Raw genomic sequence first — 24,145 nt, forward strand, 5'->3', positions numbered from 1 at the left:
CCATAGTCAGGGACAGGACAGGTAGCTGGCTCTCTTTCCCACTCAGGTCCTCTTCCCCAAACAAAGCCATTCCCCACCTTGGCCATTTTGCTCTTGTTGTCAGCAGTCAGAAAGGACATGTTGTTGATCTCATTCTGGACCACAAAGTTCTGCTCCTCACGCTTAAAGTTCTGGTAGAGAAAGTAACACTGATCAGTTAGGGAGACAAGAGCAAAGTTACTGACTGAGGGAGCGGGCAGCAGCATGGCGGGAACTCACGTGGGACTTGGACCAATAGATGAAGATCTCGCCCACCATTCTGAACAGCTCCTCAGCACTGGGATTGGGCTCCGTCAGCCAGTGCGCCCTGAGGTGGGAAAAGGGGTTGCTGAGGGGGGAGGAGTCAAGGATCCTCAGAGAAGGAGGCCCAGGAGGAGAGATGCGTCAGCCCTTCTGGTGGGAGGTTCAAGGAGCAGCAACAGCCGGGTACCAGTGGCACAGGCCCATCATCCTAACTACTCAGGAGGCTGAGATTTGAGGATCCAGGTTCAAAGCCAGCCCAGGTAGACAAATCTATGTATAAGTCTTATCAACGACCCTTATCAACTCTCAGCAGCAAAAACCCAGAAGTGGATGTGTGGCTCAAGTGGTAGAGCACCAGCAAGGCCCTGAGTTCAAGTCCCCAATACTGACACATGCACCCCTTCTTCCACACACAAAGAAGCAGAAGTAAAGAAAGCCAAGGGAACTGGATTGTGCTGGACTAAGCTAAGAAAAGTCAGAGGTAGGGAGAGTCTGAGCGTCAGGTAGGGCCAGGTGGGATTGGAGGGAGAGACGGGGTGGCGGGCTGGGGATGCACTGACCTGTTGTTGTCCACGTAGCGGATGAGCAGTGGGTAGAGGGCATACAGGTCCCGGCAGAGCACCGAGAACTCATCTCGCACCAGCAGCTCGCTCTCCTCTGCTTCGGCCTTGGCTTCCAGGCGCATCTGCTCCTCCTCAGCCACTACCTTCCCTGCCCGCTTGCGCAGCCGCCCGATGGTGGGGATAAAGTGGGAGTGGAGAAGCTCAGGCCGGGCGCGGCTCACAATGGGTTGGGCAAACACTGTGGAAACACGGGAAAGGGGTGGGGGGAGTCACTCATGTGTGACCTTGACCTCACCTCAGGGCTCAGCTGATGACTACTGACCTTTCCCTAGGACCTGCCGCTATCATTTGACCTCCAACCTCTGATTCTAGGTTTTGTTTTGGGGGGAGTCCATTTTGGGACTTGAACTCAGGGCTTGAGTGCCATCCCTAAGCCTCTTTGTGCCCAACGCCAGTGTTTTACTATCTGAGCTGCAGAGCCACTTCCAGCTTTTTCTGTGGCGTTTAGTTGAGATAAAGTCTCATGGATGTTCCTTCCCGGGTCTGGCTTCGAACCTCAATTGTCAGATCTCGGCCTCCTGAGTCGTTAGGATAACAGGGATGAGCCAACGGTGTCTAGCTCGATTCTATTTCTGACCTCAAGCCTTGATCTTTGATATAATTTCTGAATGGAACCAGTCACCCATTCCCTGACCTCTGACTTCCAACAAGTAAATCCTAACTTGATAGCTTACCCTCAAACAACACAACTCTAACCTCAGTCTTTAACCTCTGACCTGATATGACCCTTGACTGTGTGTGGGGGGGGTTGCTGAGGAAGGAACACAGGGCTTTCCATATGTAGACAAGGGCTCTATCATGAAGCTATATCTGCAATCTGACCCCTGGCTGCCCACCCCAGCCTCTGACCTGTGACCCTAGAGTCTAAACTCCACCCCTGATTGTTTCTGATGGAGCTTCCAAACCAAAAATCCAACATCCTTCCTTCCCTTCCTCCCACCCCCCCACCTTTTTTCTTTACTGAAGATTGAATCCAAGCCTTCCTACATCCAACCTCCTTTTCTTTTCTTTTTGTCAGTTGTAGGGCCTGAGTGCTGTCCCTAAGCTCTTCAGTTCAAAGCTAGTGCTTTATCACTTTGAGCCACGCCCACTTCTGGTTTTCTGGTGGTTAATTGGAGATAAAGAGTCTCACAGACTTTCCTGTGCTGGCTGGCTTTGAACCACAATCCTCAAATCTCAGCTTTCTGAGTAGCTAGGATTTTGTTTTTATTTTTTGAGACTAGGTCTCCTTAACTTTTCCTAGGCCTACCACTCCTGAGTACCTGGGTTACAGCCTGGGCACCATGCTGGCAGATGCCAATGGCTCACACCTGTAATCTTTAGTTACTCAGGAGGCTGAGAGCTGGTTTGAAGCCAGACAGGGCAGAAAACTCCATGAGAATTTTATCTGCAACAAACTACTACTTAGAAAAAACCAGAAGTGGCACCGTGGTTCAAGTGATACAGTGCTAGCTTTGAGTGCAAGGAGGCCCAGGCCCTGACTTCAAACCCTAGGACTAAAAAAACAAAAAACGGGGGGGGGGGGCATTTCCTGGCCACTGCTCATAGCCAGAATGTTGAACTGGTCCTCTGATCCTTTGTGTATGGGGATCAGGGTTCTGACTGAGCTCTCAGCCTCAGATAGCATCCTCCATCCTCCAGAAATTGAGTGTCCATCTTAAAGGATTCCATCCATCCCAGAGTCGCCCTATGAACCTGATCCTGATCCCTGGCCTTTGATCCTGGAGAACCTATACTCTGAGCCCTCCCAATATCTCAGGACCTGACTCATGGACCCAGCTACTGTCCCCTGGAAGCCCAGACCCACCAGCGAGCCGCTTCATCCACGAGGCCTCATCGATTCCCAGGTTGTTGACGATGATTCTCAGGATGTTTCCCAGCAGAGAGTTGAGGTGGTCAGAGGTGACCTCTGTGCAGGGAGGTGGGGCCCCAGCAGGCAGGGCAGGTGGGGGGGCCTCAGGCCCACGCTCCCACCAACGGGGCAAGTAGCTACAGAGCATGGGCAGGGTGATCTCGATGACATGTGGCATCTCTGTGTAGCGGGCCCCTGACTCGGCCAGCCCCCCGATATCTGCCATGAGCCGCTCCAACACGGGGATATCGGGACACATTTCCTCCACACTATTAGGGAGCCCCAGGACTGGGGTGCAAAGAGAGGTTAGGACATGCCAATTCATCACCATCAGGCTACAGTGCCCATATCGCTCCCACAATATATTAGAGACCCCCAAACTGGTTTTCCAGACCCTATCCCTCCACTGCTACCTTCCCAACCCCAGCATTTGTCACAGCAGCCCCGCAAATACTTTTCATCCCAAACCGACCTCCCTCCTTCCCTCCCTCCCTGGTCTGTCTCCCTCCCTCCCTCCCTGCTCTCTCTCTCTCTCTCCCTCCCTCCCTTCTCTCTCCCTCTTTCTGTTCCTAGGGCTTGCTCAGGGCCTGGGCACTGTGTCTGAGCTTTTTTTCTTTTGTTCAAGACTAATGCTCTACTACTTGAGCCATAGCTCTACTTCCTGCTTTTTTGGTGGCTAATTGGAATCTTATGAACTTTCATGCCTGGCTGGCTTCAAACTGTGACCCTCAGATCTCAGCCTCCTGAGTAGTGCACCTGGAAAGCTTCTTTTCTATTTCCTAAAATCAGTCTCTAAAATTCCCAAAAATCCCAGTCTCATCTTTGGAAAACTACTCCTAAAATTATCCATACCCCACCCTGCTGTGTCATCAACCTCCTCCCTCAAAACCCATTCAGACCCCAATCTCATTTATCTGAACCCCACATTCAAATTCTATCTCTTGAAACAATGAATTTTAGCTCTCCTGAGTTTGCCCACTAAGAGCTGAGCACTGGGATTGTGAGCACAGGGAGAAAAAAAAAAAATTGCCTGTCCTTGGGCTTTCTCAAAACTAGCACTTTACCACTTGAACTACAGCACCACTTCTGGCTTTTTCTGTGTATTTAGTACTGAGGAATTGAACCCAGGGTTTCGTGCATACGAGGCAAACATTCTACCACTAGGCCACCCTCCTGGCCCACAGCAAATTTCTTAAAAGGACAAGTTTAATTAAAAGACAAAATTCCTGCCTCTTAGTCCCGGAGACCCACATCTGGTTTTAACACCCTGAGACTGTGAGGTGATGTAATCCCTATCTGGTGTAGTCACTGCTGAATTTCATGTCTAAGACAGATGCTCATGCGTAGGGGGTGCCTTATCAATATTTGTTGAATGAATGAATGAATGAATGAATAACAAAGGGTGAACCAATGCCTTTCCTTGCTATTCTTCCACCCCCTGAACAACTCAAGGATCCTGGAAAGTCTCTATAAGCTGGATGATCACTATCTCCAAAATAAACCTCAGGCTCCAAATTCCAACCCTGATTTCTCAATTGTGATTTCATGGCCTTTGGGGTGGCCTCTTGGGCTCTAGGATTCCTGACTGTGGGATATCCCTGGGGAATCTTCAGTCTTTGATATCTCAGATTTGAGGGCAGCATGCTGGGTAGAATGTGTCCCTCCCCTCTCCCCACCAGTCCCCAATCCACATAACTCACTGGCCCTCTCTCGGGGAGACTTAGTGGTGTACACGGAACAGGCATTGTACTCATTCAGCTGAGGTTCCAGAAACGCCACTGGCATGGCTGCGGCCAAGCGGGCCAGACACTCCCCAAGGGCTGGCCGTAGCCTAGAAGAGAGATCAAGCTTAGTTTCTCCAAGTCCTGGATCCTAGCCCCATCCTAAATAGAATTCATTCTCCCCAAATCCTTTGAAATAGAGATGCGGGCTATCCATGGTTACTGAAGCAGCCCAGTCCTTTGGGAAGTATTTCTGTGCTGGTTGTAACGCTCCTCCCCAGAGCTCCTACACGTGCTGTAGCTCCTGTGCACACTGCTGCAGTCCTGCAAGTCACTACAGCAAGCTTTTTTTCCAGAAAGAAGCTATCTCGCAGCAGCTAGCACCTGGCTCTCATAATGGCCCACCAGGCCTTGTGGCCTCCAGCTCCTTAGCTAGTCTTCCCTTGACTGCCTTCATGTGACCATTATTGGAATTGCAGCTGCTATAGAGTCAGCCAGTGCACAAATGATGGCCATTCCCCTGCTCTTCCCCAACTTTCCCCACTCCACCCCCATTGTGTGTGTGTATGTGTGTGTGTGTGTGTGTGTGTGTGTGTGAGAGAGAGAGAGAGAGAGAGAGAGAGAGAGAGAGAGAGAGAGAGAGAGAGAGAGAGAGAGAGAGATACACATGGGGCTTGAAGTCTGGTTTTGGGTACTCTTCAGCTAGAGCTCCACCACTTGACCCACAGCGCCACTTCTGGTTTTCTGCTGGCTCACTGTTTTTGTGCCCAGGCTGGCTTTGAACCACAGTCCTCAGATTTCAGTCTCCTGAGTAGCTAGTATGACAGGCGTGAGCCACTGGCATCCAGCTTCCACCCACATTTCTAGTAAACGTTCCTGACCTTTCTATTCCAACCCTTTCGTATCCACCCCCGGCTCAACCTATGCTCCCCCTCCTTTCCTTACTTTTCCACATAGGGGTTCCTGGTGGTTCCCAGTGAGTAGATACTGCACAGTGTTCGGTAGCAAGAAACCTGGACGTCATCCACTGAGGAGAGAGAGAGGGCCTGGGACAAGCCTCCCACACCAGTCCACCCTCATCCCTGCCTTGTCTTTTTTTTTTTTTTTTTTTTTTTTTTCGGTCCTGGAGCTTGGACTCTGGGCCTGGGTGCTGTCCCTGAGCTCTTCAGCTCAAGGCTACCGCCCTACCCCTGGAGTCACAGCCTCATTTCCTGTTTTCTAGTAGTTAATTGGAGATAAGTCTCACGGTCTTTAGTGCCTGGGCTGGCTTTGAACCACAATCCTCAGATCTCAGCCTCCTGAGTAGTTAGAATTACAGGTAAGAACCACCACTCCTGGCCTTCTTTCTAAATTGTTTCTCTTTTTTTTTTTTTTTTTTTTGCCAGTCCTGGGTTTGAGCTCAGGGCCTGAACACTGTCCTTGGACTTTTCTCAAGGCTAGAGCTCTACCACTTGAGCCTCAGCACCACTTCTGGCTTTTTTCTATGTATGTGGTACTGAGGAATCGAACCCAGGTCTTCATGCATGCTAGGCAAGCACTTTAACCACTAGGCCAAACTCCCGGCCCCTAAATTGTTTCTCTTACATATTTTGTCCCAGTGACCAACAGAGGGTCTTTTCTAGATTAATGTCTCCTCATTGGTTTTTATTTGTTTGTTGTGTTTCTTAATCCTTTTTTGTTTGCTCTACTGGGGTTTATACTCAAGGCCTTGCACTTGCTAGGGAGGCCATACCACTAGCCATTTTTTCTTTGGTTACTTTTCAAATAGGGTCTTGTTTTCTTCTTGGGTTGGCCTATGCGATGATCCTGCTATTTATATGACACACGTGGCTGGGATGATAGTGTGAACCACCCACCCTGCTCAACTTTCTTTTTTTCTTTTTGCCGGTCCTGGGGACTGAACTTAGGGCCTGAGCACTCTTCTTGGGCTTTCTCAAGACTACAGCCCTATCCTTGAGCAAGCCACAGCATCACTTCTAGACTTTTCTGTGTATGTAGTACCAAGGAATCGAACCCAGGTCTTTGTGCATGTTAGGCAAGCACTCTACCACTAGGCCAAACTCCTGGCCCATGCTCAGCTTTTTATTGGTAGAGATGAGGGTCTCATAAACTTTTTCTCTGGGGCTAGCCTCACAGTAAAATCCTCCTGATCTCAGCCTCTGGAGGAGCTGGGATTGCAGCTTTTCCACCGCCTACTGCCTAGAAGAAGAAAGTGGTAAGCCATGTCAATGGACCCTGTGGGATCATGTGGAAAAAGCAGTATTCCATGGAAAGTAGAGAAATGAGATAGCAGGAACCTGGGCTTATATGACCTTAAGGCCCACCTACAAATAGTGTTACATGAAAAACAACAACAACAACAAAAAGTTCCATCTTGTTTAAGCTGCAGTGATTTCAAGTTTTTGGTCAGGCAGCTAAACTCCACACCTCAGTTCACTTTTACAGTGTTCTACCACTCATTTTTTGCTTTGTGTACAAGAAAGCCACACATTTAGCTAAAGGCCGGTGTATCATGTCTGTAATCCTAGCTATTCAGGAGGCTGAGACCTTGAGGACTGAGGTTCAATGCCAGTCTGGGCAGGAGTGTCTGTGAGACTCTTATCTCCATTGAGCCACCTGCCAGGCACTGGCAACAGGTGTTATTGTCCAAGCTGACCCCACCTCCACCCCTGGTCAGAGGTCCCTTACGGATGACATCGTCTCCGAACTGGTGCTGGGCGATGTGCTGGAAGAGGGTGGTAAGGACAGGCAGCAGGGCCACCGTGGTGTAGGTGAGGTTCTGGCCCACGCCCTTCACTTGCGTGCGTGCTTGAGACACCTTGCCCAGCCGCAGGTTCTCCACCATCTTCTCGATGTCCTCTGAGGCACTCTCAAAGAACGAGCGGAGGCCAGCCTTCACGATTTCAGGGCCTGACTTCATCACCGTCCTAGAAAGCAAGTGTTCTAGAAGCAGCAAGGCTCAATTTCAAACAATGCAGGAAGGTGGAGGCGCTGAGGCTAGGGGCTATATACCTGGCATCCAAAGAACGTGCCAGAATGTGAAGACAGTTGACCACAGCTGGGGCATCCGTCCCTGGGTGGGAAAGAGGAATCAAGACCAGAAAGGAAGTACCTCCCTCCATCTCCACCCTACGTTTCCCTCTCTGATCCTACCTCTGATCCTGTCAGTATGCAGGCCCACTCACACCCACCAGCGCTCCCACCCTTCCTCATCCCAGCTATGAAGTCTGTGCTGTCCACGCCAGGGGATGTGATTGGCACAGCCGGGGCTGTGTCTTAGTTACTATCCTGACCCTAGAACCAAGCAGTCTCCATCTAGAGGAAGAATGAGGAAGACCAAACCTGGACATCTTTCTTCTGGTGTGGGGTCAGTGACAAAGGAAGAGAGATCTGGCAGATGGGCTTAAGAGCAAGGCAACTTACCAAAGAGAGAGACTCGATGGCGGACAAGGGCAGCCAATTTGCAGAAGAGGCTAAAGAGAGAGAATGGGACAGATAGACAGAAGTACAAGGAGCCAAGAGACAAGGAGAACATGGAGAGGAGACAGGGGCAGAAAAGACAAGGAGAGAAGACAGAAGACCAAGAGGAAACCCATTGACAGGGAAGATGCAGGACAGAGAAATTAATAAACATGAGAGTCACAGGCAGTAAATGGCATGTGCAGTGCTGGGGGGGGTAGTGTTTTTGTCAAGGTGACCCATTTGTTTGTCCATCTGAGAGTGTTGCATCCTGGGAATCAGCCCCAATACTGACATAAAAAAGGGGCCAGAGTTGGGAGTAAGGATCTCTAAGACCCTGTGAGTTTGGGGTCAGGGTTAGACAGCACAGGGCATTCACCTGGTGATCATTTCTTTCTCCTTATTGGAGGCATGGCCACCACTACCCAGAACTTTAGCTGGTGTAGACAGGAAATAGAGGCAGTGATTGGTAAAGTACTGGTTGATCAACGGAAGCAGGATCTAGAGATGGAGGGGAAGAGAAGAGGAGAACCAGTAAGGAATGGGGAAATCTCCCAGTTTCCCAGCTCCCTCCAACTTTTGAGCCTACCTCTCACCTTGGCAAAAAATTTGATCTCCTGTTCATGTGGGGATTTCTCCACTCGCCCACTGCTAACCACAGCCTCTGTGGGAGAAAGAGGACATAAAGGTCATGGTAGGTTCTAGGTGAAGGGATCCAGCCTGTTCTAAGGAGAGAAACTTTGGGGGCAGAGTTAAAGAATGATGGGACATGCATTTCTGGTATGGAACCAATTCTGTTGGCTTTCAGCTAAGTCTGTCTTTTGTCTGATCCCTCTAAATCCTGGATCAAACCCTTCCTTAGGCTGAAAATGGAGAGAGGGACACATGGGAATACAAGGTCTTGTTCTTTCTGAATGTTGCCATTGAGTAAGTTGAATGAATGAATCAATGAAACAATAAAACCAGAAGTTGGTATTGATTAGAATTCATTTTGAAATGAAAATCAACTTCAAAGTAATAATGAAACTATTAAAATAATAATACTGGGGGGCCGGGAGTTTGGCCTAGTGGTAGAGTGCTTGCCTAGCATGCACGAAGACCAGGGTTCGATTCCTCAGTACCCCACATACATAGCAAAAAAGCCGAAGTGGTGGTATGGCTCAAATGGTAGAGCTCTAGCCTTGAGAAAGTCCAAGGACAGTGCTCAAGCCCTGAGCTCAAGCCCAAGACTGGCAAAAAAAAATAATAATAATACTGGCTCTCATGCATCAAAAGGCAAGCTGGTGGCTCACACCTGTAGTCCCAGCTACTGAGGAGACTGAGATCTGAGCATTACAGTTCCAACCCAATCCCATGCAGAAAAATCCATGAGAAGGCTGGGAAGATGGCTCAGTGGCAGAGTGCTTGCCTAGCATGCATGAAGCCCTGGGTTTAAGTCCTCAGCACCACATAAACAGAAAAAGCTGGAAGCGGTGCTGTGGCTCAAGTTGTAGAATGAGCAAAAGAAGCTCAGGGACAGTGTCTAGGCCTTGAGTTCAGGCCCCAGGACAGATAGATAGATAGATAGATAGATAGGAAGGAAGGAAGGGAGAGAGAATCCATGAGACTCTTATCTCAAATTAACCAACATAAAGTTGAAAGTAGAGGTACGGCTGAAGTGGTGGAGCCCTCACCTTGAGTGAAAAAAACAAGTAAGGTCTTGAGTTCAAGCCTGAGTACTAGGGCACACACACATGCGCACACATGGAGAACTTTTATTTTTTTGTCAGTCCTGGGCTTGAATTCAGGGCCTGGGCAGTAGCCTGAAGCCAGAATGCCACTTGCAGCTTTTTCTGTATATGTGGTACCAAAGAATCCAACCCAGGGCTTGGTGCATACTAGGCAAGCACTCTACCACTAGGCCCCCACAGAACTTTTTTGAATGCTCTAAATTACAACCAGCTCCACACTTCCAGTCCTCCTTTATCTGGAGCTATTAATTTCTCAGTAATACTGCTACTACTAGTCACCTAACCTAGTGATTTCATTGTCATGTTAACTGTCTCCACCCCAAGGATGTAGGTGAAAGAAAGGCAGAATCAGTGTCCCCAGACAACAGTGTTTGACATATAATAGATGCCCAGTAAGTATGAGCTGAGGGGAAAAGGAATGAATGAACTGGTTTTTCTAGGTAAGTCTTTGTAGGTGAGGTAGAAGTTGGGGGCAGAGAGGGAGAATTCTTCATACCTAGGTGAGCGATGAACTCTTGGGAAATATCCATCCAGCGCAGTAGCTGCTGCAGGAAGCCAAAAGCAAACCGCTTCTCAATGGAAGATGTATCCAGCTCCATGTCCTTAAGACCTCTGTGAGGCAAGGCAGGTAAATGTCAGTTTAAACAGGTCCTGTCCAGCTTTCTCACTTAAGCCCACAGGTATTTTCTGCACGGAGTTTCTACCTCATCCCAGGTCCTGGCTTTTCCAGGCATCTTCCCAGGCGCTGCCTGCTTACCCTCTCTGCTCGGCCTCCCCCTAGTCTCATCCGCTATGGCTCCGCCTCTGCCACAAGCCCCACCCCAAGCTCATCCCTTCTGATTGGTCCTCCAAAACGGCTCCGCCCCTGCCCGCCTCCTCCTGGCCCCACCCCTCCCAGCTCCTTCAAGCAGCTTCCACCCAAGCTCTTGGAATCCCTCTGGCCAGTTGCCACCCAGCTGGCGTGCCTGGTGACGGCATAGCCGTTCATCTGTAGAAACTTCAGCAGCTCCTGGGCCTTCTCTCGATCCCGTGCCTTCTCCTTGGCAGTGAGTGTGTCGTAGGGGACCAGCAGGGGATGTGTCCCACCCCCTGAGAAGGCAAAGATCAGAAATGAGAACCAAGGCCACTCTCATTTGAAGTGGTTCCTGAGGTTGAATGTGCACATTAATTATGATTTTTTTTTTAAAAAAAGATGGCGATAAAAGAATAGTTTTTGATGCTGGTGTCCCTCCCCCTCCCCTCGTCCCATGAGATGGTAAACCCACTTTCATCATGTCTTTTTCTACAAAGGGAAACATGGAGCGGGTGGAAGAGCAACTGCTCAAAATCACACAATGACAATGACTGCCAGGTCTGTAACCTAGGCCTTGTGGCTGGGAGGATGGGGGCGGGGAGACAGTGGTGAGGGGATGGGCACCCTCACCCTTGGCCTCCAACTCTTGCTTCTTCTTCCGTCCCCATGTATTGTGGTAGTTCTCTGCCAGTTGTTCTGCCATAGCCTAGGAGTGGAGGCAAGGCTCTTATTGAGAGGATGCTCTCCCATCAGATGTACCCCCTTCTCCCAAAACAAAGGATCAGAAGTCTCACCTGCAACTCGCGGGACAGGGTAACCCCACTGAGGTCAGGGGGCTGTGGATTGTAGCCTTCTCTGGGATCATAGGTCTGAAGGGACAAGAGGGAAAAGGGGGCTTAATGGATTAGCAGGAAGTTCAGGCCCCCAGACAACTTCTCTGATCCCCTCCTTTTATTTATTTTTTTCTTTCATTTGCTAGTCCTGGGGCTTGGACTCAGGGCCTGAGCACTGTCCCTGAGCTCTTCAGCTCAAGGCTACCGCCCTATCCCTTGAGCCACAGTGCCACTTTCAGTTTTCTGGTGGACAGTTTCACTGTCCTTGGGCTTTCTCAAGGCTCGAGCTCTGCCACTTGAGCCACAGCACCATTTCATTTCCAGCTTTTTCTATATATGTGGTATCGAGGAATTGAAGCCCAGTCTTGTGCATGTTAGGCAAGCACTCTACCACTAGGCCACACTCCTTTCCATAATGAAGGTAGTTACAATGTTTTGGTTTTTTTTTTTTTTGGTCTTGAGGCTTGAACTCTGGGCCCAGGCACTGTCCCTGAGCTCTTCAGCTCAAGGCTACCGCCCTATCTCTTGAGCCACAGTGCCACTTTCAGTTTTCTGGTGGTTAATTGGAGTTTCATGGACCTTAAAGCCTGAGCTGGCTTTGAACCTCAATCCTCAGCTCTCAACCTCCTGATTATAGGATTATAGGAGGGAGCCACCATACCCAGCTCTGATACCCTTTATAAGGCTCCGTTTCTGAATCATCACTTCCTCTCTTCTGCTGTGTGTGTGTGTGCGCGTGCATGCATGCACACGCACGCCTGCACACACATGTGCATGCTGGTACTGGGGCTTGAACTCAGGGCCTTGTGCTTTTGCTTTTTTCCATTCAAAGGCTAGCAAGCTAGCACCTGATTCACACCTCCACTTCCAGCTTTGTGCTGCTTAAGTGGATATAAGAATCTCCCAGAGTTGTCTGCCTAGGCTGGCTTTGACCCACAATCCTCACATTCAGCCTCCTTAGTAGTTAGGATTACAGATGTGAGGTACCAGTGCCAGATGTTTGTTGATGCTTGAGAACTCTTAAATTCTTCTGCTCCCATTTTCTTATTTTGCCTCTTCTTTTGATCCTACTCTTCCTCTTCAGCCTCTCTCCCCCTCTACTTCACCCTTCCCTAGCTCCATCTCTTATTGAGCTCCTTAGCACCAAACCCCTCCCCGCCATGGCCTTACCTGAGCACTTTGAGATATCTTCCTTGTTTTCTTCTTTTCTGTCTTCTCCTCCTCACCCTCCCTGGCCTTCTCTACGGTCCACTCCCAGGCGATCATGGCCTTTAAGGACTCTTTGATAGGCCAGCGATAAATCTCTTTGTCCTGGGTGGACAGGAGGGGGAGGAATTGGAAGAATGTGGCAAGAAGGAGCCCTGGGTTTAGCTTCAATAGCCTCTGAGGGAATTCCCACCATGTGCCTAAGAAGTGATCCAGCCAGAATTGGAAGCCAGATGTCTGTCTGCCTCTATATTGGGGGTTTGAACTGAACCTTGAGCTTACTAGACAGTGCTCTACCACTTGTACCACTTTTGCTTTTGTTTATTTGTCAGATAGGGTTTTATGACTTGAAACACCCATACTCACATGCACCAGCCTCAGACCAAGATCCTCCCACCTCAGCCTCCTGAGTAGCTGGGAAGACAGCAATACACTACCATACCCAGAGGGAACTTAGGTCTCTACCTGCTCTGTAACTGAGCATCCCAAACACACACTCAGGATCTCAATTACATGCATCTCAAGGAAGTAAAATCTCAGGATCAAGGAATCAAACCCATCCTCTAGGTACACTAGGATTCTGGGGTCCCTCAGGAAAGCAACCAAGTTTGATTGAGGGCAAATTCCATGGATAGTGATCCCTAATTACAGGTCTACCTAGATGCCAAACCTAGAAGGCCATCTCACTGCTTCTTAAACCCCTCAAATTTGGGGTCCTAGGATTGGGTTACCTTTTCGGAAAAAGTCTTGTAGGGTCTCAGCATGGGATGGGTCTTTAGCTCCTCATCTATGTTCTCTCCATAGGACCAGTTGTTTTGGATCTAGAGGTAGAGGCAGGATGAGAAGTAGGCAGCAGTGTGAGGGGGACCCAAAGTATGTGTGTAGGGAGGTGGGGGGCTGCAGGGAGTGAAGGCTCTCAGAGATCCAAAGGGTCTTAGGGACCATTGAGGTTTTCAGGGAAGATAGGTGGTGAGCAAGGGTGGGTTCTCTGGGGATAGGGACTTGACTCTGACCTTGTCGAAAGCCCACTTCTCATGCGTGTACTCTGCAAACTTGTTAATGAAGGAGTCAAGCTTCTCCGGGATGATCACACTGTTGGAGGGAAGGGAACAGTAGGTATGGGAGCTGGGTATCACTCTATCTCCCCCAGCTATGGCCAACCCCCCAATTCCTTCTGCCCCTAGGCCTCACTTGAGGGTCTCCACAGGCCGGGGATCAAAGTTGCCTTCAGCATCCACTGTGGCTTTTTTCTCTGTCTTGGATGAGAATGAAGCATCCACATAATCGGGAGGCAGGGCTCCAGCGATGGCACACAGACAAGGCATGGCCATGCGGTATAGCTCCTGGTCATACTTCTGGGGAGGCCAGAAAGAAGTGGGAGGGACATGGGGGAGGGGTCACAGCAGGTCTTGCTGAGGTCTCCATTCCTGGCATCTCAGAACCTCCAACTCACATCCTCTGTCAACTTCCCTCCCCGGATCCACAAACCTGTATTGCGGTTCCTCTCCCCATGCCCCTCAGATCCAAGCTTGGGTCCCCAAACCCTACACACAGGCCCCTTTGGGATAGCTCTGTATGCCCAGACCTTATGTGCCAGAGAGTCAAAGATGCCCCAGAAGAGTTTGCGTGTGAGGTGCAGCTCTTCCTCGGAGGAGACTCCAAAGTTGGCCCAGCCCGTGGGGAGGCAGTAATATTTCCAGCAGCGCTCATAGTGGTTGGTGAGGAGCTAGTGCGAGTGGGAGGGAGCATATAGGAGGAGGCATAAACAGACTGCAATCAAATGAAGGGCCCAGAGACACACACTTGCTGGTGTTTGCAAATGATGTCTAATAAGGGAAGGAATGCTGGGCTTCTTGGGGAAATGGTCCTGGACAGTTGGTTGTGCAAAGTTAGCATTCTCATTTAGAGCCAGGATGGGGCCTTAAGCTTAGAACTGGATTTGTCTTTCATTTACGGAAATAAGCATGCTAATGGTCCAGGGAGAGGGTGGTGTGCAAATATGGAAGGCGTGATCTGTGCTTATGCAAATCAGTATGCCAAACTGAAACATAAACAGCACCCCATGTAAAATATGGTCATTGAGATGTGGGCCTTTGCTGTCCACTATGCAAACTTGAAGTAGGGAGGCTAATTTAAGTATATTATGCAAAACAGCCTCAAGATATCTGAGTTAGGGGTATCTCCTTATGCAAACTAGTATGCTAATGGTAAGAAACAGGAAAGACAGTGTGCAAATACTCAGAACAGCTATGGTACTGTTTATTCAAATAAACGCTCTCATTTGAATAGTGAAAGGCTGGTGGTCTGGAATGAGGAATAAAATGCTAATTAGGGAAAATGGTGTGCCCTATGCAAACGTATGCTAATTGAGGCGGGGGCTGGCTCATTTGGTTAGGCAAATTAAGCTCTAATTAGGGAATGTTAGAGGCACCAATGACGCAAAGTGAATGTCTTGGGAATCCTGGTAGGCAAATGAAGATGATAATTGGTGACTATCAGGACCCTGACCCTCGCGTGTTTAGATCAGCCGAGCTGGGCACAGGCTGGTCCTAAAAAGCCCCCTAGTTCAAGGTCGGAGTCAGACAGTGGGCAAGGCATGAAACGCACCTGCCAAAGCCAGCTTATGCTCACCTTGAGCGGCATCTTGGCGAACTCGTTCAAGATGGGTACATCAAACACCAGGCGCCGCAGCAGATGCTGTAGCATGGATGGGCGGATGTACCTGGGAGGTTATGGCATAGGGCACTTTCACCTGGAGGCCTGCCTTGCCCTGTGACCACACCCACCCGGCCCCGCCTCCACGCAGGCCACGCCCCCACACCAATCGGCGCGCCGCGCCCGTGTCTTGGCCACGCCCACTCCCGGGTCTCATTCCACCTGCAGAGCGCCATGAGACAGTCCTCGATGACATCGCGCTGAGCCTTAGTGAGCGAGCGGCCCCGGGACAGGCGGTACACGGTGTGCAGCATGGAGTCCACCATAATGGCCCGGTGTTCGGTTCCCGCAAACAGAGGCGCGCACTTGGTAATGAGGGGCAGCACCGCCAGGCACAGGTAGCGGTTCAGGGCCAGCGCCATCTCCGTGGTGCTGAAAGTGGCCTGGGGCACAGAGTGGGGACATCAGGCACACTGTACACCCCCGGGGGTGACCTCGTCATCTGAGTGAAGGACTTCTGATCATTTCCCCTAAATCCTGCTTCTCTGTTCCTACTCCACATGTTTATTACTTGGGAATCAAAATTCCAACACAGACAGATACACAACACACACACACACACACACACACACACGCATGCACACACACGAATTAAAACATAGGAAAGGTTAATATGAGGGATTCCCTGTTTGTGGCTATTTTGCAGATATTACCCTTCTGCATGCTTATTTCCGCTGTAACCTTTATCTTTTATATAATAAGATAGAGATCTCACCTACACAGACACATTTGGCAGTGCTTTTTCCTGAGGGGGGGGCTTAAAGGGGTGGTACCAGGATTCCAATTCAGGATTTCCCTCTTGCTTGGCTTGCTAGGCTGGATCTATACCACTTGAGCCATGCCTCCTGCATTTTTTTTGCTGGTTAGTTTTGGGGATGGGAATGGGAATTAAGATAATGTCCTCAATTCCAGGACAAGGTGCTGCTGTGGCTATCCTATTCATATCACTTGTGATGGGCAGGAATGGTGGCCAGACTGCTTACTGTGTCCAGTGAGGCAGCAGCCCTCATGTCAGGAAGGAAGCCTACATCCAGCACGTGTAACAAGAAGTCCTGATTCTCAATACCATACACTCGGTCCAGGAAGAGCACTATGGATGCCTTGTGGTCAGGCACGAAGGATGCAGACATCTTTGGCTGGACCAGTGCCCCATCTATAGACAAGGATGATGTCCGGGGTGGGGGAATCAGGGACACCCTTCAAATCACTTGGCTCCCTCCTTAGCATCACAGGTCCCAACCTTCCTACCTTTGCCTAGTGTAGGGATCTGCAGCGGGAGGCTGATGATGCCCACAAGGTCATCCAAGGGCACAAGAGATCGTAGGATGGCCCGGATCCTCAGGGCCTCCCCCTTGCCAGCTTGGATTAACTATGAAGATGGACAGATATCATCAGAAACTTGTGCCTAATTTGGAAATGATCCCATTTCATCTCTGATGCACTCACAGGTAGAGCAGGCCTCCTTTCATTATTTTGAGAGAAACATGTATGTATGTGTGTATGTATGTATGTATGTGTGTATGTATGTATGTATGTATGTATGTGTGTGTGTATGTATGTAGTCCAGGCTGGCCTCAAAGTCTTGATCTTCCTGCCTCTGCCTCCCAAGTGCTGGGAATACAGGTATAGGCATGGACCACCATCCCTGTCTAAACCGCCTTTATCAAGGTGCTATCTGTAGTCTCAACTCCTCTGTCTGTGTGCCTGGCCCCTCTAGGCTATCAATGTCTGTCTCCACCATGGCCTGAGAGCTTCATTAGACCAGAACATGTCCCCAGCACTGCCAAATCCAGGACCACTCCTATGAGAGCTCAGTTGCTATTGCCCAATGCCTGAGGGCCAAGGTTTGGAGGCTGGGCCATGCATGCCCCCCATCCTGCCCCCTCCCATCCCATGCGGCTTTCTGGCCTCACGTGCATCTCTGGTGCACAGCGTCCCAGCAGGTCGATCAAGGCGGCATAGAAGGACATGATGGCATGTCCCAGGTGTACCCGGTTGTCCTCAGGAGGCTCCTCACCGAAGCTGCAGGAAGAGGAGTGTGATGTGATGGAGGCAGCCATGGGTATAAGGAGGGAAATCTGCCTTGTGGAGGAGGGGACCAGGAGACTCACTGCAGTCGCCGGTCCCTGCGGACACCGGGGCCATCCCGGGCAGGATCCTCCGAGATGCGGATGGCTTCCTCAATGGCAGCCAGCAGCCCTGAGCCGCCCTCACCACGCAGGGCGGGCCCGAAGCACTCAGGCTTTCGAATGAGCAGCCGTACCACCACATTGGCATTCTCTTCCACGCTCTCACCTGGCCACCCAGGGGACAGGGTCAGAAGGGCCGATATGCCAACATGCGTGGACCCCCAGGGACCACTGACACCTTCAAGGGACATTGTTAGGTCCCCCTTGTCCCCAGTCCCTGCCTCAGGCCCATCAAGGTATGAACTATCACTATCAAAGATGGCCTTTGATCCCTAACTCATACCTCCTGCCTTCCTGCCACATGCTCACCATTGACGAAGACAGCAAAGCGCAGGAAGTCCAGGTACCGCTCACCACCACAGGGGTTCCAGCCAATATCCGGGTACCCCTTGGCCAGGAGCATGGGGCAGCTTTGGAGGCCACAGCCTGCCAGGTAGGATACGACCTAGGAGACAAAAAGAGCTTCAGCTTCAAGTCAGACCAACACCATTCTCCCCTTCAAGGCCGATGTCTACCAATCTGGAAGTGATTCAGCCCCATCCAGCTCTGGATCCCACAGAAAACTCTGCCTGGTCCCATCTACCTCATCTCCTGGACCATACCAACTCAAAGTCAGAGGTAACCCAGAGGTAACCCAGGTTGGACCATATCTGCCCCTCCCACACCTTTTCCAGGTCTTGCTCCTGCAATGCCAAGGCCAGCTCATTGTTGTCGATGACAGAGGCGGCTGCCACATCGAGCGGTGTGGAGCCCTGCATGCCTGTGGGGACAAGAGGTGGTAAGATTACATTATCATCTGCCTCGCCTCCCCTGAGAAGCCCTCCCTGACTACTCCTTTTCCAGATGCCTCAACTGGCCTGTGCATCCTTCATGCCAGAGCCCTGACTCCCTGGGCTGCCACTGTTTGGAAACTTGACTTCTTTTTTTTTTTTTTACTTCGCCCTCACTGCACTGTGAATTACAATGTGAATGAGATGGTAAGGTGATAGTCTGAGGAGGTTGTCAGAAGTGGACTGCGGGGACTTCCCTGGACTCTGATCTGGGTCTGGGGGTCTCATACCCAGGCCGATGCCACTGTTCTCGAGCAGGTAACTCAGGTGGTCAAACATGGAGCGCTGGTTTTGCCGACTGATGCGGCAGAAGTAGCAGAGGAAGCGGCAGCAGCTGGTCACCATCTTGGGGAAGCGGATCTCCTAGAGTAGAAAGCAGGGCTCTACGGTCAGTGTCTGCCCTCCGCAGCTCCCTCCCCTCCTCTGAGCTCTCAGGGGGCCCAGCCAGGCCTCTCCCTCACCTTGGATTCACCGCCCCCAAGGACGTTCACCATGACCTCCATGACCGTCTCGTGCATACCAAGGGCCCTCATCAGGTTGGGGTGTTGGTAAAAGACCTTGTTGTTCATGATGTTCCTGGGGGTAGCGAAGAAGGGGGCTCAAGGAGAGTCACAGCTGCCATCATGATAATGCTTACTTTTCATTGACCTCTGATTCCATTCTTGGTACTACTGCTCCCTGTACAAATCTGAACTCATTTATCCCCAAATCCATGGGGGGGGATGGGAAGCAGGAACTATGTTTATGCCCAGGTAAGGAAATTGAGGCCAGGGTCCAAAGTGGGCTTCCCTAGGGTGGAGACCTTCATCATACTGCCCATTGTATCACCAAGTGCCTAGGGAAGGCCTGACACACAGCAGGTATTAAATGTTTGTTGAGTGACTGAATAGGACACATTTGACATTGGCAACTCAGTGCCATGCTGTCATGCCAAGATTTACAATTGAAACGCAGGTGCAGATGACTCACGCCTGTTATCCTAGCTACTTAGAAGGCTGAGATCTGAGGATCACAGTTAGAAGTTAGCCTAAACAGCTAAATCCAGGAGGTGCTTATTCCACTTAACCAGCAAAGAGGCAGAGATGGAGCTGTGGCTTAACTGGTAGAGAGCCAGCCTTGAGCAGAAAATCCATGCCCTGAGTTCAAGCCCTAGTACCAGCACCAAAACAAAACAGGTATAATTGAGCAAAAGCTACTGGCTCACATGAACATGGGGGCAAGAAGTCGGGGAGGCAGCTCACCCAATGCTCTGGATCATAAGGTTCTCCTCCTGGGGCCCCATCTGCACGATAAGCAGTGAGCGGATCTGGCCAAGGCATTCCAGCAGACTCATGGTGTCCTCCACAGAGGATGGTGAGATGGTGTACGCCCGTGGCATGGCACGCAGCAGCTCGCCCAGCCCGTCGTACTGTCGGTGCAGAAGGCTGAACATGGCCCGAACCAGCTCGGGGCTTTGCACAAAGTCCTCCTGGGCCCAGCGCACCACCATGTGTGACACTAGCTCCTGTAAAGACTCTGGGAAAGGACACAGAGTCCCCACCTTTTGGTTACTTACCATCCTCTCCTTCACCTGCCAGGAGTATATGGATTTGGGCAGATTTTTCTGTTGTCCTAGGAGATGCCTCTTTCTTTTTTTATTTTTTTTATTTTTTTTTATTTTTGCCAGTCCTGGGCTTGAGTTCAGGGCTTGAGCACTGTCCTTGGACTTTCTCAAGGCTAGAGCTCTACCACTTGAGCCTCAGCAACACTTCTGGCTTTTTTCTATGTATGTGGTACCGAGGAATCGAACCCGGGTCTTCATGCATGCTAGGCAAGCACTTTAACCACTAGGCCAAACTCCGGCCCCGAGATGCCTCATTCTCTTCATCATAAAGCCCAGACTAGATAGACTGTACCCACCACCCATTTGAATTATAAGAGAGAAAATTAAGAATACAACAGTAAAACTCTCACTAGAAGGCCTTTACCACACATCTTTGAGAATAAATCTAGCTAGATGCCTGCTCAGGAGGCTAAGATCTGAGGATCCAGGCTCAAAGCCAGCCCAGGCGGAAAAATCAGTGAGTGAGACCTTTTTTTTTTTTGGCTGTGGAGCTTGAACTTAGAACTTGGGCACTGTCCCAGGCTCTGAGCTTTTGTTGTTGTGAAGTATAGTACTCTACCACTTTGAGCCACAGCTCCACTTCTGTTTTTTCTGGTAGTTAACCGGAGATGAGTCTCATAGATTTTCCTGCCTGGGCTGGCTTTGAATCTTGATCCTCAGATCTCAGCCTCCTGCTTAGCTAGGATGACAGGCGTGAGCCACCAGTACCCTTCAGGCATGGGTTTTGCTTATCTTTCTCTTCTATTTCTCAGTCCTGATAACAGAGCCTGGCCTACACTGGCCCAAGGGAAATTCCTGGAATATTGTAAGATAAAATCCTTCCACAAGGGAAGAAAGGAAAACAAAGCCACAAGGACAATAAAAGCTACCAAGATCCAGAAGCTGCCACCATCCTGGGCTGGCTGCTTATCTCTGCTCTGGCAGATGATGCTGACACAGGGCTCACACACATGTGGCCTGCATTCAGGCCACAACTCTGTATACCTTGCTCTGTATACCCAGCTCTTCCTTTCTCCCTCCTGCCTGTACGTGGCTCCTTGAATTCCTCTTCCTGTGACCCCATGACCAGGCACGGAATGCCTTCCCCTCCTTCCTTGCCTTTGCCCCAATGTCCTCACTTCTCACCAGGTTTGTGCTCTTCTGCTGGTGGCTCCTCCTCGGATTTCTCCTCTTTCTTCTTTACCAGCCGCACTTTTTCTAGCAGGCTCATCAGGCGGCTGCTCAGGGTGGTCTCTTCCTCTGGTTCCTCCTCCTCCCCCTCCAGCTGAATCCCTAGAGGCAGTCCAGAAGAAACGATGCCACGCATGACTTCATCGACTCGCTTTTTACTCCGTGTGTGTGTGTGTGTGTGTGTGTGTGTGTGTGTGTGTGTGTGTGTGTGTGTGTGTGTATTGCCCGTGTTGGTGCTTGAACTCAGGGCCAACCACTGTCCCTGAGCTTCTTTTGCTCCAGGCTCGCCCTCTGCCACTGGAGCCATAGTTTAGGTAGTTAATTGTAGATCATCTAATGGACGTTTCCTGCCCAGGCTGGCTTCAAACCTTGATCCTCAGATCTCAGCCTCTGGAGTAGCTAGGATTACAGTGAGTTACCAATGCCTAGCAACTTTCTTTTTCTTTTTTTTCTTTTTCTTTTTTTTTTTGCCAGTCCTTGAACTCAGGGCCTGAGCACTGTCCTTGGGCTTTCTCAAGGCTACAGCTCTACCACTTGAGCCACAGTACCACTTCCCCACCCCAAAACTCATTCACTCAAATACTCATTTAATCTTTTATTGTTTTTTTGTGGGGGGAGGGTCATGGAGCTTGAACTCTGGGCCTGGGCACTGTCCCTGAGCTCTTCAGCTCAAGGTTACCACCCTATCCCTTGAGCCACAGCCCCACTTCCAGTTTTCTAGTGATTAATTGGAGATAAGGTTTCATGGCCTTTATTGCCCGGGCTGGTTTTGAACCACAACCCTCAGATCTCAGCCTCCTCTCATTTAATTTTATACCACTATTCATCCCACCAAGACTTACATAAGACCAATGCATAGATATTCCAGGTCAGGAAACTTTAGTGGAACCTTCAGGAGAGGTCTGGAGAGAAAGTCTAGGGAAAGGCTCTTAGATCTGCTGTTCTTACCACAGTGTGCCAGCAGGTCTTGATGGAAATCAAGCAGATCCTGTCGGATCTCTTCAGGGAGTGGACAATCTTCCAAATCAGCCCCATTCTTGAACTGTAGAAGCATGTTGATCTACAGCAAGGCCCAAAGATTAGAATGACAATCTGCAGCCATTATTTTAAGATCAACAATCAAAGCGTCAATTGCAAGTCTTTGTCTAAAATCACGTGTTGAAGTATGAGTTGGCCAGGTGCCAGTAGTTCACACCTATAACCCTAGCTACTCAGGAGGCTGAGATTTGAGGCTCACATTTTAAAGCCAGCGTGGGCAGAAAAGTCTGTGAGACTACTTATCTCCAATAAAGTATTTGAAAAAAGGCAGAAGTGGCGCTGTGGCTCAAGTAGTAGAGTGCTATCCTTGAACACTTGAACACAAAGAGGCTCAAAGACAGTGCCCAATTCAAGTCCCATGACCAGCCCCCTAACCTCGAGAAAAGTATGAGTTGATAAAGAATGGCTGAAAGAGGCTGGACATGGTGGCTCACGCCTGTAATCCTAGCTATTCAAGAGGCTGAGATCTGAGGATCAAGGTTCAAAGCCAGCCTGAGCTCAAAAGGACCTGAGACTCTTACCACCAATTAACCTCTAGAAAATGGGAAGTGGGGCTTATAGGGTGGTATCCTTGAGCTAAAGAGTTCAAGGCCAATGCCAAGGCCCAGGGGTAGGGTGGTAGACTTGAGCTGAAGAGCTCAGGGACAGCGCCCAGGCTGAGTTCAAGCCCCATGACCCACCAAAAAAAAAAAAAAAAAGAATTTCTGGAAGACTCCAAAGTCAGGTTCATTCACAGAGTGGCACTGAGTAAGAGATAAATACTCTGATCATATAAAATAATATGTATCAAAATGAACTCCAGGGCTGGACACTAGTGGCTCACATCTGTAATACTAGCTACTCAGGAGACTGAGATCCGAGGATCACGGTTCAAAACCAGCCCAGTCAGAAAAGTCCATGAGACTCTTACTCTAATGAACCACTAGAAATCTGGAAATGGCGCTGTGGCTCAAACAGTAGAGCACTAGCCTTGAGCAAAAGAACTCAGGGACAGCGCCCAGGCCCTGAGTTCAAGCCCCATGACTGACAAGAGGGGAAGGAGGTTGGGCAAAGGGAGGGAGAGAAGAGAACTCCAGGAAAATAGAAATAAGAGGCCTAAAAAAAGATAAATGTATCAGAACGTCAAGGGACAAGCAGAAATTTTGAAGGTGAGGCCTATCGGTGGTCAGTTGGGGGAATGTTTGCACTTGGGGGTTTAGACAGTAGAGCCAGCTAAAGTCAGGGGTCAGCGGACCTGCTCCTGAGGTGGGGAGCGGAACTCGCGGGTGCGTCTTGCGGTCTCAGCTGCGCTCATGGTGAAGGCTTTCATGAGGATCCCATAGCGATCCCTCTGGTTGCTCTGCAGCTTGTCCACATAGCGCTCTGCAAAGGCAGCCAGGGATTCCACACGGTGCTGCAGCTCTTGATCACAGAAATACTCCAGGAGGTGACACATCTGTGGAAGGACAGTTATGCAACAGGATGGTAAAGAAACCATCCGGCCTTTCTGGAAACTTTTCTTGCTTCCTCTCCCCTCTCTGTGGTCTTGTTGTCTATGCCCAGCCACCACCAATTTCTAGTTAACCTCCCATGGAAATCAGAGATCATTCCAAGCCAGCAGCACGCCATGGCTTTATACATCTCCCTCGAACGCAATCTAGATGCGTGGCCCATCAGCTCCTGAATCTCCCAACCCTGATGAATGAAGAAGGGAAGGCAGGAAGAAATGACTCACCTGTAACTTCACAGACTCTGGCAGCTTCATCTGGAGCAGCCCTTCCTCCAAGCCTTCTTCTTTCTCTCCTTCTGCTGCCTCCTCTTCCTCTTCCTCTTTCTCCTCATCTTCCTTCTCCTGAGCCTCTTCCTCTTCATCCTCCTCCTTCTCCTCCTCATCTTCCTCTTCCTCCTCTTCCTCGACCTCCTCCTCTTCCTCTATCTCAGCGAACACCTCAGGTTCAATCATCTTCAAGATCTGTTTCACATCCTCATCACCAAAGACACCCATCACCTGGCAGGACAAAACGTGAGTCCCTCACTGTGACGGGCGAGACTTTCGTAATCATCCCCCACCTCACTCTCTAGAGCTGTTTCTCCAACACAGCCAGGTTCCCTCCTGCAGTGA

At 50.1% G+C, this 24,145-nt stretch overlaps 1 protein-coding gene across 2 annotated transcripts in view; it reads right to left on the reverse strand.

Annotated features, from left to right (window-relative positions):
- Ryr1 (ryanodine receptor 1) overlaps positions 1 to 24,145 on the reverse strand; it is a 103,444-nt gene that overhangs the window by 39,082 nt on the left and 40,217 nt on the right. For both annotated transcript variants that reach the window (XM_090322103.1, XM_090322104.1), the window contains exons 35-69: positions 23,759 to 24,031; positions 23,279 to 23,479; positions 21,955 to 22,066; positions 20,962 to 21,108; positions 19,475 to 19,748; positions 18,695 to 18,809; positions 18,464 to 18,596; positions 18,069 to 18,163; positions 17,713 to 17,848; positions 17,326 to 17,509; positions 17,128 to 17,236; positions 16,463 to 16,583; positions 16,198 to 16,367; positions 15,377 to 15,597; positions 15,131 to 15,221; positions 14,085 to 14,225; positions 13,691 to 13,854; positions 13,513 to 13,591; positions 13,231 to 13,320; positions 12,464 to 12,604; positions 11,255 to 11,329; positions 11,091 to 11,166; positions 10,633 to 10,756; positions 10,164 to 10,279; positions 8,534 to 8,601; positions 8,317 to 8,438; positions 7,902 to 7,951; positions 7,491 to 7,551; positions 7,167 to 7,405; positions 5,424 to 5,505; positions 4,458 to 4,588; positions 2,713 to 3,045; positions 843 to 1,083; positions 259 to 346; positions 78 to 170 (exon numbers count right to left, since the gene is read on the reverse strand). In XM_090322103.1, the coding sequence (XP_090178229.1) occupies positions 78 to 170; positions 259 to 346; positions 843 to 1,083; positions 2,713 to 3,045; positions 4,458 to 4,588; positions 5,424 to 5,505; positions 7,167 to 7,405; positions 7,491 to 7,551; positions 7,902 to 7,951; positions 8,317 to 8,438; positions 8,534 to 8,601; positions 10,164 to 10,279; positions 10,633 to 10,756; positions 11,091 to 11,166; positions 11,255 to 11,329; positions 12,464 to 12,604; positions 13,231 to 13,320; positions 13,513 to 13,591; positions 13,691 to 13,854; positions 14,085 to 14,225; positions 15,131 to 15,221; positions 15,377 to 15,597; positions 16,198 to 16,367; positions 16,463 to 16,583; positions 17,128 to 17,236; positions 17,326 to 17,509; positions 17,713 to 17,848; positions 18,069 to 18,163; positions 18,464 to 18,596; positions 18,695 to 18,809; positions 19,475 to 19,748; positions 20,962 to 21,108; positions 21,955 to 22,066; positions 23,279 to 23,479; positions 23,759 to 24,031 (4,896 nt within the window). The remainder of the gene's footprint in view (positions 1 to 77; positions 171 to 258; positions 347 to 842; positions 1,084 to 2,712; positions 3,046 to 4,457; positions 4,589 to 5,423; positions 5,506 to 7,166; positions 7,406 to 7,490; positions 7,552 to 7,901; positions 7,952 to 8,316; positions 8,439 to 8,533; positions 8,602 to 10,163; positions 10,280 to 10,632; positions 10,757 to 11,090; positions 11,167 to 11,254; positions 11,330 to 12,463; positions 12,605 to 13,230; positions 13,321 to 13,512; positions 13,592 to 13,690; positions 13,855 to 14,084; positions 14,226 to 15,130; positions 15,222 to 15,376; positions 15,598 to 16,197; positions 16,368 to 16,462; positions 16,584 to 17,127; positions 17,237 to 17,325; positions 17,510 to 17,712; positions 17,849 to 18,068; positions 18,164 to 18,463; positions 18,597 to 18,694; positions 18,810 to 19,474; positions 19,749 to 20,961; positions 21,109 to 21,954; positions 22,067 to 23,278; positions 23,480 to 23,758; positions 24,032 to 24,145) is intronic.

Source organism: Megascapheus bottae, chromosome 31 (genome assembly GCF_031878675.1).
Source record: "Megascapheus bottae isolate mThoBot1 chromosome 31, mThoBot2.hap1, whole genome shotgun sequence".
Taxonomy (NCBI): domain Eukaryota; kingdom Metazoa; phylum Chordata; class Mammalia; order Rodentia; family Geomyidae; genus Megascapheus; species Megascapheus bottae.